The 20006-nt window shown below is 38.6% G+C and overlaps 1 protein-coding gene across 1 annotated transcript in view; it reads right to left on the bottom strand.

The window, feature by feature from the left end:
* LOC131037984 (ABC transporter D family member 2, chloroplastic) overlaps nt 1–20006 on the bottom strand; it is an 88336-nt gene that overhangs the window by 57112 nt on the left and 11218 nt on the right. Inside the window, exons 4-6 of the mRNA XM_057970251.2 lie at nt 4225–4551; nt 3925–4089; nt 3353–3581 (exon numbers count right to left, since the gene is read on the bottom strand). Coding sequence (XP_057826234.1) covers nt 3353–3581; nt 3925–4089; nt 4225–4551 — 721 coding nt within the window. The remainder of the gene's footprint in view (nt 1–3352; nt 3582–3924; nt 4090–4224; nt 4552–20006) is intronic.

Below are 20006 nucleotides of genomic sequence, written 5' to 3'. Positions count from 1 at the left end.
TAAAATTAAAATATTTAAAATTAAATTAAAATATAAAATAAAATAATTAAATATGATTAATTAAAAATTAATTAAGTTAATGAAAAGTCAAAAGAAATGGAAGGAAAGGTTGTGACTCCCTCAACAATGAGATATAAAAGGGAGAAGAGAACCTCATTTGAGAGGGGGAATAATTTGGAAATGAGAAGTGCAGATCTGATTTAAATGATAAGTGCAGATCTGATTATGAGAGGTTGTGTCCCTTTCAAAGGGCAAAAATAATGAAGAGTTGCACTCTTTCAAAGGGTGCTAATGGTGAAAGGGTGTATCTCTTGCCAAAGGGTATACATGATGAAGAGGTGTGACCTCTCCCTCACATTGAGAGATATAAAGGAAAGGAATCAAAAGCATCTAGTAAGATCACCATTGATCAGATCAGATCAGAATTGTTATCAAGTTACAGGCAGTAACATTTGTGTTCTTGGTAGTATGCATGGGGATGTGCTTAATAAGTATGCTTAATATATGAAGCCCAATAATGTTCTTATGCAGAATTAATAGTAATGCTAATATGGACTGCAATATGTATGACAGTCATACTTAATTTCATATATATATTCATAATACATAAGAAATATATATACTCATAGTCTAAATCATGTTATTACTTTCCGTATTTAAGAAGATGGGATTGAGATGTTCCAAAGAGGAGCAGTCTAAATCCAAGCAATAGGTTAAGTCCCAAGATAGGGTGGGGATCAGCGACCCATAAGCCTTGAGGGTATAGACCCAAGATAGGTAAGGGCTTGGATCTGTAAACTTTGAGGGAACCTATTGTAGTTGGTCTCTAAGCGCTTTGGTAACATATGTAAACCCTTCTCCCTTAAAACTGAAGTAGTAGCAAGGTTTGATATCTATATTAAGAACTATGAATAATGAAATTAATCAGCTAATGAGGAAAATAGACAAGCACTTGTTAATAACTTATTAAAGAAAATCTATCAATTTTAGTATATTTAAATAGATCAGGTAGGGGACATTACATTTTTCTCTTAATTTGTACATCTGAACATGCATAAACACATAATTATTTATTCTTGCAATTAAATCCTATAAAAACTTTCTGATACTATCAAAATTTACTAATATTTCACTATACAGTAAATTATACTGTTACTGTATTCTTCTTTACTACAATTGGCAATCAATACAGGCCATTTTTGTTTAAAATGTGCATGTCTATGAATATTATATATTACATATAATTATCCAGATAAATGTACAAATATGTGTGCACAAATCTCTAGGTAGAACTTAATAATTGTTAGCCCTCTACTTTGTCTCTTGTGAGAACACACCATAGAATAGCACGCAACATAAAACTTCTCTTCAAATTAGCAAGGGAAGTCACTCAGATCTAAAACTACTCCTGAAACCTAAAGCTATAATAAGTTTACAATTATGTACATTATTCATATTATAATCTAGGGGTTTGCATAAGAGGAGATAACTGAAAAGTAAACCTGACCTATCTTTTTTATCTCGGAGGTTGAGAACAAGCCCTAAAGGGACTTATCTCACAAATAATTTTTTTCAATATAAGTATTGCAATAAAAGAATAGGAATTAAAAGATGAATGCTCATTATATTAGTATTGGCTAAAGCAGAGACCAACAGATCTGCATAATTTTATGGAATTAAACAAAACTAATTCTAACAAAAAAAATTACAATGTGAGATACAATGAAAGTAAATAACTCAGAAGTACACAAAGTTACTTGCCAAGACGAAAGACGAGTGCTAATACAAAGCTCAACACCAACATATACTGCAATTCACTTATCAAGATCTTAAACATAAAAACAATAACTCAACTTGAATATTTGAATGACAACATCTGCTCAAAGCATTTATTCCAAATGATAACTCTTACAGATATGAAACAACTAATAAAATACTTGAATATTTGAATGACAAAATAAAAAATTGTACTGCTTTAAAATGAACATATCCACACTGTAGGAATAGTGAAAAGAAAACAAACAACTAATAAAATACTAAAATCCTTAATTAGGAACTCACCCACTGTCCAGAAATAGAGTCGAATGCAGATGCACTAATATAAACCATTTTGATTTGTGTATATGCGTGTGCACGTGTGTCACACACACATATATATGTAAATATCTGCAGTTGCACACACATATATCATATGTGTACACACATATACATATATGTGCATATACATACATTGAGAACATCTGCTCAAAGCACTTATTCCAAATAATAACTTTTACAGATATAAGATATAATTAAAAAAATTCCAAAAAGTACCGCTTTAAAATGAACATATCCACACTGTAGGAATAGTGAAAAGAAAACAAATGAATTCTAAAAAACTAATAAAATACTAAAATCCTGAAATAGGATCTCACCCACTGTCCAGAAATAGGGTCAACTGCAGATGCACTAATATAAACCATTTTGATTTCTGTGTGTGTGTGCACATGCATGTGCGTGTGTGCATGTGTGTGTGCATGCGTGCGTGTGTGGGCTGTGCGCGTGCACATGTGTGTGTGTGCATGTGCGCGTGCACGTGTGTGTGCGAATGTGTGTGTGCACGCGGGTGCGTGCGTGCATGCGTGTGTGCGGGTGTGTGCGTGTGTGGGTGTGTCAGCGTGTGTGTGTGCGCGGGTGTGTGCGTGTGTGGGTGTGTCAGCGTGTGTGTGTGCGCGTGTGTGTGTAACACACGTACATATGTATATATCTGCACACACATATATATCATATATGTGCACACACACATACATATATATATACACACATATATCATATATGTACACACACATATACATATATATACACCCACATATATATCATATATGTACACACACATATACATATATATGTACATATACATACACGTGTGTGTGTGTCTCTGTGTGTGTGTGTAACTGAACCCAGTCCTGAACCAATCATACCAAATCCCAAACCCAAACAAGTAACAAAGTTAAACACCCAAGATCTAAAAGCCTTGTTGATTAACACAACCAAGCATTTATCCTCAATAAAAAATCTCCTAGTTGGTCCATGACCCATTCTCACGAAACCTCAGACATTGCATCAACTAAACCGACTTTACTGTGGCATAAACCAAACATATCATGCTATTTCTCACACTGGTGATATTATTCATCAACAGAGAATAGCTATATAGCATATTGTAACATGACCTTATATATGATGACATTTTCCATTTTTCAGAATCCATATCATCAGGCATCCTAACAAAAAGGAGTTGACTTTGCAATATACGTATTTTCTTCACCGAGGTAATACAAGAAAGAGAACAATGTAAGTTCCAATTAAATACCTAATCGATCAATGACGGCTGAGAAAGCACTAATAGCTTGAAACTGGTAGACAATTAATGAGAAGTCTCCCAAGACGTGATTAAAAGCAGAGTACGATTGGTTTATCACTCCAAATTCAATTTTTCCTGAGAAATACATAGGAGCCACGACTGCTGCAGGTAAAATTTGAATAAGATAACGGTAACCGCTAGTGAAGAAGTCCAAGTTCCTTGATGAAATCAATAATTGCTGCAAGCAATAGAAAACGACAATCAATAGCAGGGGGAAACTTGACATATATATGACAAATAAATACATCTAATGTTATAGTATGACACAGTTTGGAAAAATAGTTATTTAATCTCTGTACATAAGGAAGTAGGATAGAGCACTAGGATATACATGTTTTTCACAAAATGAAAACCTAGAACTGAAAGTAAAAATTTTGAACAGTTCAAATAAGTTAGAAGTGCAGCTAAACTCAATTGCACAAGTATACAAAAAGTTAATTTGTTGCATTCAGACAATTAGAAAGAATTATTGTGGATAAATAAGTCAACTTAAATAATTAAGAAATAACATTTTAACCTACAGTTAAATTTTCAAAAGCTTCTTTGAAACGCTGAAGAAGCAACTGCATTTCATTCCCTTCACCTCTATAGAAGGCAATTGACTCGGCATTTTCTCGGATGCGTACAAGCCCATATCGAAAGTCTGCCTCCTTTTGCTCTTGCATAAAGTTCAGTGAGACCAATCCCTGTAGCATTAAACAAGTGGATAAATAAGCAATTCAAGTTTTGTAAAAGCTAAAATTCACAAGCTGTAAAAGGTCAAAGACAGCAATTAGCTTATGACTTCACCACTTTAAATATAATCAAATATTTAGTTTTACCTTTCCTAGGAGGACACTGATAGCTGTTCCCCCAAGAGAATAAACAATAAGTACCACAAACAATGGTGGATAAATTCCAAAGAGAATGTTGCTGAAAGATATCAAATCTACAGCTGCTGTAAATAGTGTCAAAGAAAATGAAAGAGCAGTCCCAGTAAACGAGCTGATATCATCAACAATCCGTTGATCTGGATTGTCTATGAGTGATTGTGATTGTATCTTGTAGAAAGTTCGGTTCTCAAAATAACGGTCTAAATAGTAGCTTGTCATCCAAGCCCGCCATCTCAAAGCAAGTGTCTCCTTTCCATAATCTCTCAGGACAAAAACCTGCATCAAAATATTAGTATCGCTTACATGATGCCTTCCAGAATTGAAAGCAAAATTCAAAAGCATTATTATATTGTACGCAAATTTTTAGCAGAGCATCCCCAGCAACTTAGTAATACAAACCTGAAAGTATGACTTTAATGTGCAAGAAATTACCTTTAAGGTAAGGAAAAGGGGAAGAAGAGAACTGTCCCAAGTCTCTTAGGAGATCCATACTAAGGATAAGGTCACAAAGAAAAAGGGGGGTCTTAATGCTGAACCAATGACTCAAGGATTGGTGTTAGTTTATAGTCTACCCCTTTATGAATGCTCTCTTAAAAGTTTACATCATTCAAAAGACCAATAATCACTCTCTTAAAAAAATTTATGCGGCTCTAATGAAAAAAAGAGCAAGAAAACAAAAAGATCAAATTGTTCTAAGACTCTAAACAAAGTGTCCAATCATCAAATGGCTAATCATTTTGCCAAGGCAGAAGATAGGAAGGAGCACTCATGAGTCTCAAGAAATTCAATGATTTCTATGAATTTGATTCAATTTCATGAGTAAACTTCCACAACTGAGCTGAGAATTGTACAAGAACAAAATCACTCCAAAGTGCACTAGATTCTTGGATCTTTTGCAAGATGCCCAAGTTTAAAATAGTGGTAGAGAGATCTCCCAGGCTCCCAGAGTATTATCCCTGATAATATAAAGAAGATGGCACAATATGAATATCTTGTTGATAGGCCCAAAGGAGAAGTTGAGTAGCAAAGGAAAATTTGGAGTTTGTTAAATACACAATACCGTTGTGACCTTTTTCACACATCGCCCTATCGAAGATGGGGACCCTCTCCTTTCCTGCTTTCTAGGGTTTTTGTTAGTGCCCGTGACCTTCTGCTTCAGTTTTGTCAAGTTTTGAACGGTTTGAGTCCTATGGATTGAAAGTCAGTTTTTGCAAGCCAAGTGATAACAAAGTCCGGATACCGTCGAAGTGCCTAGAAAGGCCAAAGGACAAAGAACACAATTGATTTGAACAAATTTAAACAACTTTCTATTTTTAGAAAGTTTGCTTTTTTGTTTTTTCCTATTTTTTAGGAAGTTTCGTTTTTGGCATTTTTAGCCCAATCCCCGGTATGGCTATTTTTAGAAAGTTTTCCCTATTTTTTAGGGATGTCTACTTTTTGCTTTTTTGAAGTGGGGACCTAGGGTTTGCACTGGTACCACTGACCTGCTTTGATTGCGATCGAGAATTTCCAAGTTTTGACCTAAAAAGCTAAGTTCCTACATTTTAGGGGTCATGGTGCTTCGGATGGTTTGCCTGAGTATGGATTTCAAATTTCAAGTCAATCTGGTTAATAAAATTGAAGAAATTGTGAAATTTTGAAGCATTCCAAATATTTTTTAAGTCTGGCTAATCAATGATTGATGGTGAGTGTTATAGGAGGGGATGAAAAGTCTGCCCTCTTCATGGTTGAGTTCCAAGTCTTCACAAGTCCACCCAAGCATGATGATGGAGATGTCTAAAAAGTCCGCCTTGTGAAGAGAACATGAGAAACTCCACCCTATACAGAGAGCTAAAAGTCTGCCATGAAGATGATTTCAAAGTGAAGGAAAGTTCGCCCTCTTAGTCCCTCCCAAAGTCCACCTTGGAGGTAGTCTAAAAATCCGCCCTACTTGGTGAAGTCTTCAAAGTCCACCCTTGGAGGTAGTCACTCAAAACTCCGCCCTATCCAAGCTAATGATGGAGATGCCCACAAAATCCGCCTTGGTGACGGTCTTGAGCTTCCAAAAGTCCGCCTCCTTGGTCTATTCAAAGTCCGCCTTGGAGCATAAGGTAGAAAGTCTTCAAAGTCTGCCTTGATGATCTCTCCAAACTCTGCCCAAGGTGATGATGAATGGATGTCTATGAAAGTCCGCCCTTGAAGCATGTGTCTCAAACTCCGCCATGATGATGATCTCTTCTAAACTCCGCCTATGATCATGAACAAGTCAAAGTCCGCCCTCCAAGCAAAGTAGTGGAGCCCAAGACTTAAACTCTGCCCTATGAAGTGAAAGGTGCTCAAAGTCCGCCCTAGGGGATTGGTAAGTAGTAAGTGGACCTCAAGGCAAGTCTAAGGCAAAGAAAAAGTCCGCCTTCTTGAATCAGCTCAAACTTTGCCCTATGGAGAGAGATCAAAAGTCCGCCCAAGTGGTGGTCTTTCAAAAGTCCGCCCTAGCATTGGAGCACAAGTCACTCAAAGTCCGCCCTTAGATGGTCTTCTAAAAGTCCGCCCTGAAGTTAAGAGCATAAAGTCTGCCCTATGAAGGAATTTTGAAGTGCACAATCTAAATGAAGTCCACCCCAAGCATGATGATGGAGATGCCTAAAAAGTCCGCCCTAGGAGGAAGACATATGAAGTGTAAGAACTCCGCCCTACTTGGACATGCAAGATGATTTATAAGTAAAGAAAGTCCGCCCATGATGCCAAGTCTACAAAGTCCGCCTTGGTAGTGCTTGCAAACAAGAAAAGGTCCGCCCTATGAGATGATGGTGAATGGTGTGCAAGCCTCTCAAAAGTCCGCCTAAGGTGATGAAGGAAGATGCCTATCTCTCCAAACTCCGCCTAGAAGATGGTTTCAAAGCAACACTTAAACTCCGCCCTTGGTGGTACTTCAAAAGTCCGCCTTGAAAAGTATGATGATGGAAGTTCGCCCAACATTGCAACGAGTTAGAAACATGACCAACAGAGTCCGCCTTGAGGGAAACGTGATAAAGTTAAGACATGAAGTGCACATAAACATAAGGAAAGTTCCCACTATAAAAGTCCTACTTTGCCTTGCAACACAATGAGAAACAAACTTCATGAAGTTCGCCTAAGTCAAAGGTGAAGCCAAAATACTTGCTATGTATTGAGGAAAGGAGAATATTCCTTGGTGATGTCATCCAAATCTTCATGAAATTTGAACTAAGTTCCAAATTAGAAAGTTTTAAAAAGAGATATTTGAAGATCAAGTTCGAATATGAGCTGGAAAATCAAAATAGAAACTTGAGTTTGTGAGAGATTCGAACCATGAATCAAAATTAGAAAGAGGACATTTGCAGATTGAGGCAATTTTGGACTGAGTTCCAAATTAGAAACTTTTTGGAAGATGCCAATCTACAGGTCTAGTTCGAATATGAAGTGGAAAAACAAATTAGAAAGTTGTAAAGTGAAGAATTAGAACTTAAGGAAGATCACATTGCAACTCAAAATCAAATTGGAAACTTTCTCAAGGTTGAAATCGAATTAGAAACATGAATTGGAAAAGATCTGCGTGTTTCTAATTGCAAATTCAAACTTCATTACGAATACCTTCTTCACTTCTTCATTCTCACACATAAGGTTTGAACTTTCTGAGCAAGTTAAGAGTAGTATTGAGAGTTATTTTGCAGGTTGAGGGTTATTTCGAAGAAGATTTTGCAGGTTGGAAGGTGATCTCTTGCAGATTGAGTGAACTCTTGAAGGAGTTTTAATTTTTCAACCTCATTCTTATCAACTATCTGCAGATTTTTGGAGTATAACCAGCTAGTAGGAGGCAGATCATTCGAATTTTCTAAGTTTTCCTAAAGATCTTTCTGTCTTCTTGTCTTTTCTTCTCTCCCCATCGAAGGTGGAGTTGGTTAAGTACAGATTTATTACATTCTCTGAGTTTTCAAAATTTGTTAGAGATTATTTTAGTGGATTTATCCAAGTTTTCAGTAAGAAAGATCATGTTGGACTGAATGGGATGAAAGTTTTCAAGATTATAAGACCTGGTTTTGGATTGAAGTCATAAGAGTGTGAAGTTTATATGTGAAAATTCCATCTTTTTGTGACTAAGTATCAAGAATAGAGTGAGATACCAACCACTTAGTCATCAAGATCCTAAATTTTAAGTTAAATTTCTGGTTTCTAACTTAAGTTTCGTCTTTATTTGCAGATTTCGGGCATGATGAAGTTCCAAGTAGACAAGGATGCTCCTCCTGAATCAAGAATGAACTCGAAATGGAAGAGTATCAGTGATACCAACCTCGGGCACATCAATTTGAGGGAATTTAAGAAGCAGATGTTCGGCTTAGATAACCTTGTGCCTACCATGATCCCACGAAAAAATGATGAAGAGTGGTATTGTGCATGTTGCTGGCTTCCTCCCTACCATGCAGTGCACGGAGTTGGTAGCCGAGTGCACTAGGCACTATAACCCTATCAATAGAGATATTGTGGCACCAGATGGAAGAGTGTTGGCCAATATCAATGATGAGGCTATAAGGGAAGCTTTCAGAATTCCAGAATATCATAATGTTGTATATGTGACCAAGGATGAGGCTGATCGAATGTATCAAGGCCATTTGGAGGAGTACGACGCCATCATCAATCATTCCTAGCTGGACAAGCCAAGAAAGGGTGCCTCCAAACTACAAAGGAAGAGCTTGGTAAGGGCGTATTTTAAAGAGGATATTGGAGATATGATTGTCATGTTGAACAGAATAATGGGTAGTCCCCAGGGCGCTCCATTTGAGCCTTGGATGTATTATTTCATAAACGAGATAATGAGTGGAGTCAAGATGATTGACTGGACTCGGATGATAAGCAATAACTTGGACAGCCAGCTGAGAAATCTAGAGGCGGATAGGACCTTTTACATGAGCTCATACTTGTTCTATTCCCTGGCTAGAACCTATAGATACAAAGGCCTCACCTGTAGAGGGGAAGTAGGAAATAAAGAGAATCAATTTCTTGTCTATGATTGTTACCCCCAACTGCACATGGAAGAGAAGTTACATTTCAAGAGGGTAAATGATACATTTTTTATGCACATCACACGAACACTGCAAGGTGGATTACATTAGAGACTCTCTCAAGAGTCTATGGACTAAATAAGCAAATTCGGGTATTGGTATATTCAATACCCGAAATTCACCTACATCAGAATTCAGGGATTTTCCGGATCTCCCTATAAGCTCCCAGTCTACCCTACCAACGGAGTTGTGCTACTGGAAGTTGTGAGGCAACTAGAGGGCTATATGACAGTTCAAAGAGATAAGCAGAAGAAGGCAAGAACATCCTCTCTCACAATTGGAAATGGACTAGAGGCATGCCCGTCATCACAAGCCGCTGCCACTGCAAAGAAAGAGCTGGCTTGGTACCCTTTCTACCAATACAAGGAAAGAAGAAACTTTGATCCATTCCAATAGATGAAAATGGTAGAAGGAATGGTATTCGAGCATAGAGATGATTTGGAAGATTATTGGGCTAATGCAGCCAATAGTTTCAAAATCAGGAGAAGATTTTGGTCAAGGATTCCCCTCAGTATGGTAAGAGCAACGGAAGTATTTAGAGTTGCTGATCAAATAGAAGACAATCCTGAGCTTCAGCAGCCGGGCTTTGAGAAGATGAGAAATGAGCCACTGGCCTTGGTTGATTGGTCAGAAGGAGAAAAGTCAGATTTGGCAGACCTTATGAGATCAGTGGTCGAATATTCCAAGTGGTGGACATCTGAGAAGACAAAGCAACTAAAGTCCAAAGGTGTTACCCTGACTTATGATTTAATGGGAATAGATGACTCTCCGTCCTCCAACCCTTGTATCTCTACAGGCAATGCTCGGAATCCAGAAAGCGTTGGGTCCCGGAAAAGAAAGGAACTGATTGGAAGCTCTGGAAAGGCCAGGGGAAAGAAAGTTATTGGGGAGAGACATGAATCCAACGAAGGTCATTCCTTTCTGAGTGTCGCATCTGTTGTGCCTGACCAAAATGCAATTGAAGAGCAAGAAATGGACACAGATATGGGAAATAATGAAGTGAGAGTGCCTTCTCCTTCGATTGAAGAAATAATGAGACAGGTTGTCCAAAACCCGGACAAGGAACAAGTTCTTAATAAAACCACAAAAGTTTAAGAGCCTGATCCCCCAGTAGTTTTCCTTGATGGTATAGTTACTGGACTAGGAGGGACAGATGGGGGATTTGATCAAAATACTATGGAACAGTCAACCATTCTTGATTGGTTGAGAGAAAGGATAAGGGCTAAGGTTCCTCATGAAATCCATTCTGAAGAGAATACAACAGCATTTTTGGCAAAGGTGAACGAACTAGTCGTAATTAAGCCACCTAAGCTAGCTAGAAAATTCTCTTTGATTCAGAGGGATAGTGCAAGGTTTAGGACGGTTCAGATAGCTGTACCGAAAGAAGGTAAAACTCGGGACAATATTGCCCCAAAGGATTATAAGATTACTACTGTAGAGTTGGGTAAGCCTACTCAAGACCAAGAAGTCCAATACTTTGACGAATCTTGCAACGCCCTCAAGGCAAGGCTAGCCAAGGAGAAGGAAAAAAGAAAGAAGGTTGAGGAAGAGAATCAGCAGTGGAGGAAATATGTTCTCCATCTAACCAGGCCACTCAACCATGAGATACCAGTCACCCCTCCATAGCCTCTTCAGTAAGAGTCGATGAAAGATTACGAGGACATGAAGAGCACATTCACACAAGCTAAGGAATGGATCTCAAATGCTTCGGCACGTGCTGACATACTTGTGGAAAATCTAGTATCACCACATGAGTCAGCTTCTTCATTGGTCAGCAGAATTCAGGACTTGGCTACAAATTGGGAAGATGTTGAAGAAATCCAAGATGAAATACTTCCACAATTGAGGGTTATCCAAGGTCTGTCAAAGCAAAGCTTGGTAGATGCAGGTGTCATACAGGCTGGGGATAGGTATGATTTTAAAACTTGGTATTATGCTTTGGTCACCAGGATTGAAGTCCTGAAGAAATCTGAAACTAAGTGTTTTAAGACGGAGGAAAGTGTTAGAGAGATTTTAAGTAAGGTGTTTCGTGTAGCATCAAAGATCTGGAAGAAAGGGGGGTATACGAGAAAAACACCTACAAGCAAAGAACCTGAGAGTCAGAATTCAGTCGAGCTTTTTAAAAGACTCGGAGATGATTGATAAGGGCAATCTCTCAAGGATTGCAAGTTTTTTCCTTATTGACGAGAACTTTCTTGTCTGGGCAATTGAGTGGGAAGGCATCCTCGCCACGTGTACTGATGATGTGGACATCGTTGACTTCCAGATTGGTAACCTACCAAGTGTCACTATGGAAGAGGTTAGGCTCATCGTGTCCAGATACATTGAATCTGCAAAAGGGGAAATTGGACACTCACTTCAGTGACAATAGCAGGTGTGCCACTTGTCATGTTCTCATTCTTTCAAACTGATAGAATTTTGAGAAACTCTAATTAGGGTTTATAACTTTCAATCTGGGCCCTTGATCACTGTTTGATCTCGATCGTTCGTTATTTTCTGAAAACTATATAAGGCTACCTCCTCTCATTTGGAGAGTGTGAGGTTTTTGATATATTGTTGCGTGAAGGTCATATTTTCAAATAATATATTGCATGTGCGCTTTCTCTTAAGGCTTTGTAATCTCTATTGTTTGAGTGATTAGCATGGTTTCAATTTCCTCAACACTTTAGTTAAAGTTAATTTAGATTTTCTTTCATGTTAGAATTGAATGAAGGATTTGATAAGTGTTAATTGATAGTGTATCTTTGCTCATACTTTTGATGAATGGATGATTTCCATTTCACTGTGCAAAGTTAGTCTAAGCCTATCCTCTATGCATGCCAACATTTCGATCATAAGCACAACCCGTTGAAGATTGCACCCGCTTTGTGTAGTTGTCCTCAGTGTGGCGAAGCAAAGTGTGCTTTCCCGAGAACACCTAGTTAATACCGTCTCCAGAATTCGTAGGTTTAGATCAGTTTTCTTAAACCCTATCCCTTTTTCCCTTTTTGAAAGTCTAAATCTCGGAAAATCCAAAAAAAGAGAGAGAAAGAGCCTAAAATTGATAAATCTATCTAAGTCCAGAAGCTTGAAAGACATTTGTAAAACGTAAGTCCCCCTTGAGATTTTCAGCATACACTACCCAAGTAGCTATTTCATTAAAGTCGTTTGTTCACACATATAGACCTTGGAATCAGTAGTGATTTTTCAGGAGAGGATAGAATAACTTTGGGTATCTTATTCTAATGTTTGGTAGATGATAAAACAAACACCAACAAGTACACATGCAGAACTATACTAGTGCAAATTATGACAACATATATAGTATATAAATTATATAGAAATCTAGATTCCCATATTCACTAGGGATGCAAAACTGCAAACTTCTACTGACTACTAGGAACACCAAAAAGAGAGTTGAAGGTAGAAAGAACCCCTTGGACAGAGAAATAATATATATATATATATACCTGATTAAAGATGCCCAACTCTAGCATTAAAGAGACATAGCGGGCATGGCATCATCATGAAAAGTCTCTGAGACAATGGATTTCATGCAATGTTTGGTAGTACTGTCTATTTAGTATTTTGAGAAGAAGAAACAAGGTCCTTGCTTAGCCGCAAATGTGCTATGCTTGTGAGAATCAAAAGTATAAATGGGATTCTCTTCTTTCTTAGAATGAAGAATCTTTTAGGAAGACTCTTAAAAGTTGTGATTTCAATTTAGGTCTTGTTGATGTGTATTTTAGGCACATAACATAACAGAATAAATTACCAAGATAATTTACCCTCTCTTGAACAAAATCACCTCAGATGCTAAGAATGAGATCAACTAAAATGATTCCAAGGTTTCTACATGTCAGGTCTTGATGAGTGGGTAACTCAATAGTCGATGTGAATTGCTGTGTTCACTTGGGGACTTACGCAAATGTTTGGATTATCATGAAGATGCGAAGTAGGTGTGCTGACAACTTAAGATTTATCAATATGGCTCTGGATTTACTTCTTTCTAAAAAAATGGGCAAAAGGAATAGGGTTCAGGAAATCTATTCTAAGCCTAGGAATGTAGGAAATGATGAATGGATCTAGTGGAATCAAACTAGGCAAGGTCTCACAAACAGGTATTGACACAAGCTTAGTGCAATTGTCTAAGGTATACTTAAAGATTTTCAGGCTATCACCATCAAACGTTGACACCATCCAAGTTGATGCTTGCCAAGGGACGCATAATAGTTGAAGTTAAGCTTACTTAAATTTTCAGTTGACCACACAAGGCGCACTTACAAGCGGCAAGAGGCTAGTGGTATGGATTAAGGATTCCACACAAATGAATTCAACAAATCTTTCACTCAATCTAACATACATGAAAATAAATTATAAACTAAGATTCTAATCTAACTTGGAGGAATTGAGAACCATGAATGCAAAGACAACACTTGAAGAGAAAAATCACCAACAATTGAACAATGATTATGATTCAAATAGCTCCAACATATACCAACAATTCTACAAAACTCTCCCTTACAAATGAGAGACAAGGAGGCATATATAGAGTCTCTTACAAAATGGATGGCCAAGATTGATCCAAGATCAACGGTCGAGATCATGCCAACAAAACCCTAGAATTGCCCTAATTAGGGTTTACATCAAGAATGGCGCCACCTACATATGGCCCAATAAAAAGATACCTAATCATCAAATAGGGAATCTTCTAGAAGATTCATCCCTGCATCTCTCTCTCTCCTAGCATACTCCAAGAATCTAGCCAATACTGAATCTAACTCCTCCATGGAAATGCTAAGCAAGGTATGTTGTTGTAAATCAATCACGTCCAGTGAATCCGAACAAGCATCCAAAGTGTTCTCCCATTCTAGTATGAGCTTTTGCGAACTATGAACATGAATCAACAAAGAGACCAAGTCGTCTATCTGACTCTTCAAAGAGTCCAACTGCAAAAAAATACATAAATTTCATCTTGTCTCTTAATTAGCCTAAGTGTAAACCACTAGCATCACTAACATTAACACCCAATAATTCCTCAATCAAGGCAAGGATCTTCACCTAAATGTCCTGAATCAATCCTTCCATCTCCATACAACTCGGTTGGGCATTCTCATAAGTTGATTTCTTCACAGCTAATGACCAATACTAGCCATGGAAATCGTATCTGTCTCCACTGTGCACAATGTTCTCGCTGACCAAGGTGGAATTAGGAATCTTCTTCAAAGCCTGGAGGCGTGGAATAGTCTTCTCTTAAATAGGCCGGAATTCTTCCCAAACTCCCTCCAAATACTGGATTTTGAATGCGATCCCTGTTGTCCTATCATATGCATGGACAAACTGAGTAAGGAAATCATCTACCTGCTTTCTTGTATTCTCAATCCACTTTTCCACCTCCGAGAGTGTATCTCTCACTGCCTCATAGTGTGAATGTATTCCATGGTCAACTGCAATAGGGGAAATAAGGGTGGGATTTTCACGCCTTATCCCTGCAATATAATCTCTAAGTCTGATATTCTCTTCTCTGTAGCTTTCTTTCTCCGCAATCTCTTTGTCTAACCTTGCATTGATTGCCTTGAGGTTTTCACCAACCTCCTAAAATTCTTGCTTTTTGGATGTACGACAAGGGGCAACTGAAGTGATCTGGAAATCCATAGGAGTAGCAATGTTCGCTGTCACGCTTGCAATAGGAACAACAATTTGCGCAATCCACATTCCTGTCTCATCTCTAGCTATGTGCGACAAAATCTCCGGTCTCTTGGGTTCTTTCTCCTCAGCACTCCTAGCTAGGTAGTCATCAATGTCGTCAATAGGCTGTACCTCTATCATTTTCTTACTTTTCTCCATACTTCTCATTAGCCATTCAAGAATAGCGGCCATCTCCATACCATCATCGAGACACATTTCTCGATCAAGTCCTCTCAAAGCCAAGATAACATCATCATCATCGTCAAGATTATTCCTGGTCCAATCATATACCTCATTTCCCAAACTAACTTCCAAAAGGATAGTAGGGGATCCCGACTGATCATCATTCTCATTTGGAGGTGCAGATGTCGTTGTGGCATGTAACTCCTGAGTATTCCTTGGTAGTATCACTGTGTTGGAACACTGTTGGGTTTCCTTGTTCTGCTCTGTTACTTCAATCACTTTAATTGATGAGACACTGAGAGGTGGTGAAGGAATGATACGTGGAGGAATGATAGTCTTTTGTTTCTTCTTCACCTCCTCAATCTCCTTCCCTCTGGCCTTGACTTCTCCTAGCATGTTCTTCCTTCTCTTGGGAGCTTGACTCTCTTCGTCTGCATGAATCCTGACATCACTAATAGTCCTCTAATCATCCTCAGAAGTACTCTTTCGGCTTCGTCCTTTCATAAGTGAAGGGAACACCCATATCAACTAACTTATTCATCTGTATATCTACCCATGCACGGGAGAAACTCAAGACCTCTCTCATCAATACATTCAGGTCAATCTCTTCTGACTCTGACCAATTAGGCAACAAGATTGCCTTCTTCATTTCATTCTCATACAATGAATGCGTATGATCTTTGTTATCTAACACTTGATCGGGAATGAGGAAAAGTCCACACTTCTTCATGAAATCCACTGACATTCTAGACCACATTCTTCTCTTCACTGCTTGCTCGTCCATCAGGTTGGCCCAATAATCTTTTATGTCTACTTTGTGGATGAACTTTCTCCCCTGATCCTTCCAACTTTCTTGTCTGGATCAAATCTTTCTCTTTTCTTGTATGTAGCAAATCGATAGAATGCAAGCTCCTCACTCGCAGTGCTGGTGGCTATAGCAGACTAGCAAACCTCTAACGTCTTCCCAACTGAAATAGGGAACGTCATGCCTGTCCTATGCTTCTCTCTTTGAATAACATCGAACTCTAGAAGTTGTCTCACCACTTCCAACAAGATCATTTTGTCAGTCGGATACCTAGGAAGTCTGTAGGGTTCAAATTGAAACCCATGAATCCTAAGGTACGTGAAAGTGGGAAACTGAATATACCACGATCCATATTTCTCTATTAACTCTGTTGCCTCCTTGGACAATCTTCTGTGGATTCCACCTTGCAGGATCCGTGTGATGTACATAGTGAATGAATCATTCACTCTCTTATAGTCTTCAATTCTATGCATGCTCAGCTGGGGGTAGCATTCATGACTCCTGAATTGTCCTTGCCCATTCCCAACTTCACCCTTGCATATCAATCCTCTATATGAAACAAACCGTGCAAGCAAGTATATCAGGTAAGAAGTCATGGCGAATGACTTGGACCGCTCTACATTCCTCAGCTGAAAGTCCAGATTGTTACTTATAATCTTAGACCAATTCACCAATGTCCCTCTAAGACAATCCTGGATAAAGTAGAACATCCATCCATCGAATATTGCTCCCTACGGCATCCCCATCACTCTATTGAGTAGGAATATTAAGTCGCTATACTCCTCTTTGAAGTCTATGCACATGAGTGTCTTGGGAGCCTTGGAATGATGAGACCTAGGCTCAATCATCCACTCCTTGTTTATCATATTCTTACAAGCACCCATCTTCTTTGTGTATCTGTCTGTATATTCTTCCTTGGTCACATCCTTCATATCAATTCCGCGTGGAATTCCGAACACCTCAGCAATAGCATCCTCAGCAAGGTAGGCAATAACAACGCCTTTAGGAGTCTTGATCATTCGCGTGAGCGGATCATAACACCGTGCACACTCCAATATAAGCTCACTACATTGTATGGACTGTGGAAATCCAACGGCATGAAAAATACCACTCTTCATAATGTTCGCATATGCTAGGGAAGGAACCCGATTTCCAACTCCGAACATCCATTGTCGCATCTAGTCCAAGTCTAGGAAATGCATGTTTGTATCTGTGATCTCCTTCCATTTGGATGAAATCTTGAGCTCTAGATAAAATCTAGTCTCCAGCATCTTCAGTAGTTCTTTCCTGTCCTTAAATCTGGACTTCAACATCCTACCAGTACGAAGCTTGAAGTTAGACTTAGGAAAATAAATAATGCTCTTGATAAAATTCCTGACTTTCTAAAGATTTTGGCTAATTAGAGCAAAAAGTCAAGAGAATAATCCATACTCTTGGTAGATTTTAACAATTAGATTCAAAGTATGACAACGCTAGGGCATGGAAACCCTCTATAAAATTCATTAATATCTCCTTATGCTTAGAAATTGTGCAAACTAAAATGCAAAGGAGTATACCAGATCAACAGTGACTAAGGAAAGGTGTGAAAGGTTGTTTTTTCACACAAAGTATGTCTGAAGACACCTGCCGCAGTCAACAATGGAAGTCTACAAAATCTGAAGACAACCAGAAAATCAGACTTTTAAAACATGTTGTGATCATCTAGATATGCATAAATTTGATGAGAATTATCCTTCCAAGGCAAACACAAGAAAATCTAAGCATAAATGTAGGGCTGGAAATAAAAATTTAGTCTGAAGACAAATCTGGAAATGTAGTTTTCAGACTTACCAGAACCCTTAGGAATGATAAAATACTCAGAAATAAACTCCAGAATGAAGCAAAAATGCTTCCTAAGTGAAATTGCAAGGTAGGTAGGTGGCTGGAAAAATTTGTTTACTGAGGACAGCACCCCTACAATGGAGTTTCAAGTCTGCAACAATGGAAGATAACTCTGAAAATTGACTGAAAATGTCTCCAATCAGCTCCTTGGATAAAATCGCTTAAGGCACAAAATCGCTGGGAACAAAGTATAAGTCTGAAAATTGATTTTCCAGCCAGCTACGAAGGTCAAACAAGCTGCAATAATGGAGGACAAACTCAGATCTGCAACATATCAGCAAGCTGGGAATGAAGGCAGCCACCAAGTGTGAAGGAAATCACCCCAAATGATGGCACAAAACACTTGCCAAAATAAAATCGAAATTTCCAGCTATGGCGCCATTTTGAAAATTCTGAAAAATGTCTTCAACCAAGCTCGAATCTGCTGCAATGAAGGTCTGGGACAGAAAGCAACAATGGAGGATAAAATCACCAAAGCTCTCAAACACCAAAAATTGCCATATCCATCAAAAAACGCCAAACTTGGAAAAATCGCTAAACTTGAAAAAATCGAAAAACTAGAAATGGTCTTCAATGGCAGCAACGGGATGGATAGCCAAGCTGGAAAAAATGGAGGAGGAAAGAAATCCTCAATCCAACACTTCACTTCAGCACTTTGCCAAAATTCGCCAATAAGAGAGAAAAATCGCCTTTCATGGAGGCACCTGACAGATTTAATAATAAAATATTGTTGGAGACTTCTCTCTTATACTTGTTTTTGCCTCTCACTTCCACCACACAAGCAATGTGGGATAAAACACTTGCTTATATACTTGTTTGGTAAAAAACCAACTTGTTTCTAGAAGGGTAATGTTGTAACCTTTTCCACACATCGCCCCATTGCAAATGGGGACCCTCTCTTTTCCTGTTTTCTAGGATTTTGTTAGTGTCCTGTGACCTTTTGCTGTAGTTTCACCAAGCCTTATCCAGTTCAGAGCATTTCAGGCCCTGACGATTGAAAGTTAGTTTTTTTCAAGTTATGTGATTCCGAAGTGTGAACACCACCAGAGTGCTTAGAGAGGCCAAAGGACGAAGATCGCAATTGATTTGGACGAATTTGGACAACTTTCTATTTTTAGAAAGTTTGTTTTTTTGCTTTTTCCTTTTTTTTAGGAAGTTTTGTTTTTGGCATTTTTAGCCCGATCCCCGGTATGGCTATTTTTAGAAAGTTTTTCCTATTTTTTAGGGATGTCTATTTTTTGCTTTTTCGAGATGCAAACCTAGGGTTTACACTTGCACCACTGACCTGCTTCGACCGGAACTCAAAAATTCCAAGTTTTGATCTTAAAAAGCTAAATCCCTAGATTTTAGACTTTTTGCTTTTTCGGGATGCAAACCTAGGGTTTACACTTGCACCATTGACCTGCTTCGACCGGAACTCGAAAATTCCAAGTTTTGATCTAAAAAAGCTAAATCCCTAGATTTTAGGCTTTTTGCTTTTTCGGGATGCAAACCTAGGGTTTACGCTTGTACCACTGACCTGCTTCGACCGCGATCCAAAATTTTCAAGTTTTGACCCAAAAAGCTAAGTTCCTATATTTTAGGGGGTCATGGCACCTTCAAAGGATAATCAGCTCGAAAAATCATCCTGATCCTCAAATGTCCTGAAATTTGGCTAAGTCTGGAATGTTATCCTGATCCTGAAATTTGACTAAGCCTGGAAAATTGGAGAATCCTCCAAAAACTAGATTTTGCATTATTAGTCCTAGAGGCCTGAAACCACTCTCAAACATCCTGACAATATATATGAAATATAACTTAAAGTATAAGTTATACTTAAATGTTATATTTCATATATAGTCCACCCTCTTGAGAGCCTCCAAAAGTTCGCCTTGAAGAGCAAAGGTCTAGACATCCGCCCATGTTGGAGATGTCTAAAAGTCCGTCGTGTTGGGAGGTAGACCAAAACTTCGCCAAGATGGGAGAGATGCTTGAAGTCCGCCCAAGAGGAGGGCTCAAGGTGGGAGAGATGCCTAAAGTCCGCCCTAGGAGGTGTCTCCAAAGTCCGCTCAAGGTGGGAGTGTTGCCTAAAGTCCGCCTTGCATGGAGCAACTCCAAAGTCCGCCATAGGTTGAAGAGGCCATGGTGACCAACACTCCAAA

The sequence above is a fragment of the Cryptomeria japonica genome, chromosome 3 (genome assembly GCF_030272615.1).
Source record: "Cryptomeria japonica chromosome 3, Sugi_1.0, whole genome shotgun sequence".
NCBI classification, from domain to species: Eukaryota; Viridiplantae; Streptophyta; class Pinopsida; order Cupressales; family Cupressaceae; genus Cryptomeria; species Cryptomeria japonica.
The sequence above is the reverse complement of the archived record's forward strand: the minus strand, read 5'-3'. Positions and strand labels throughout refer to the sequence as shown.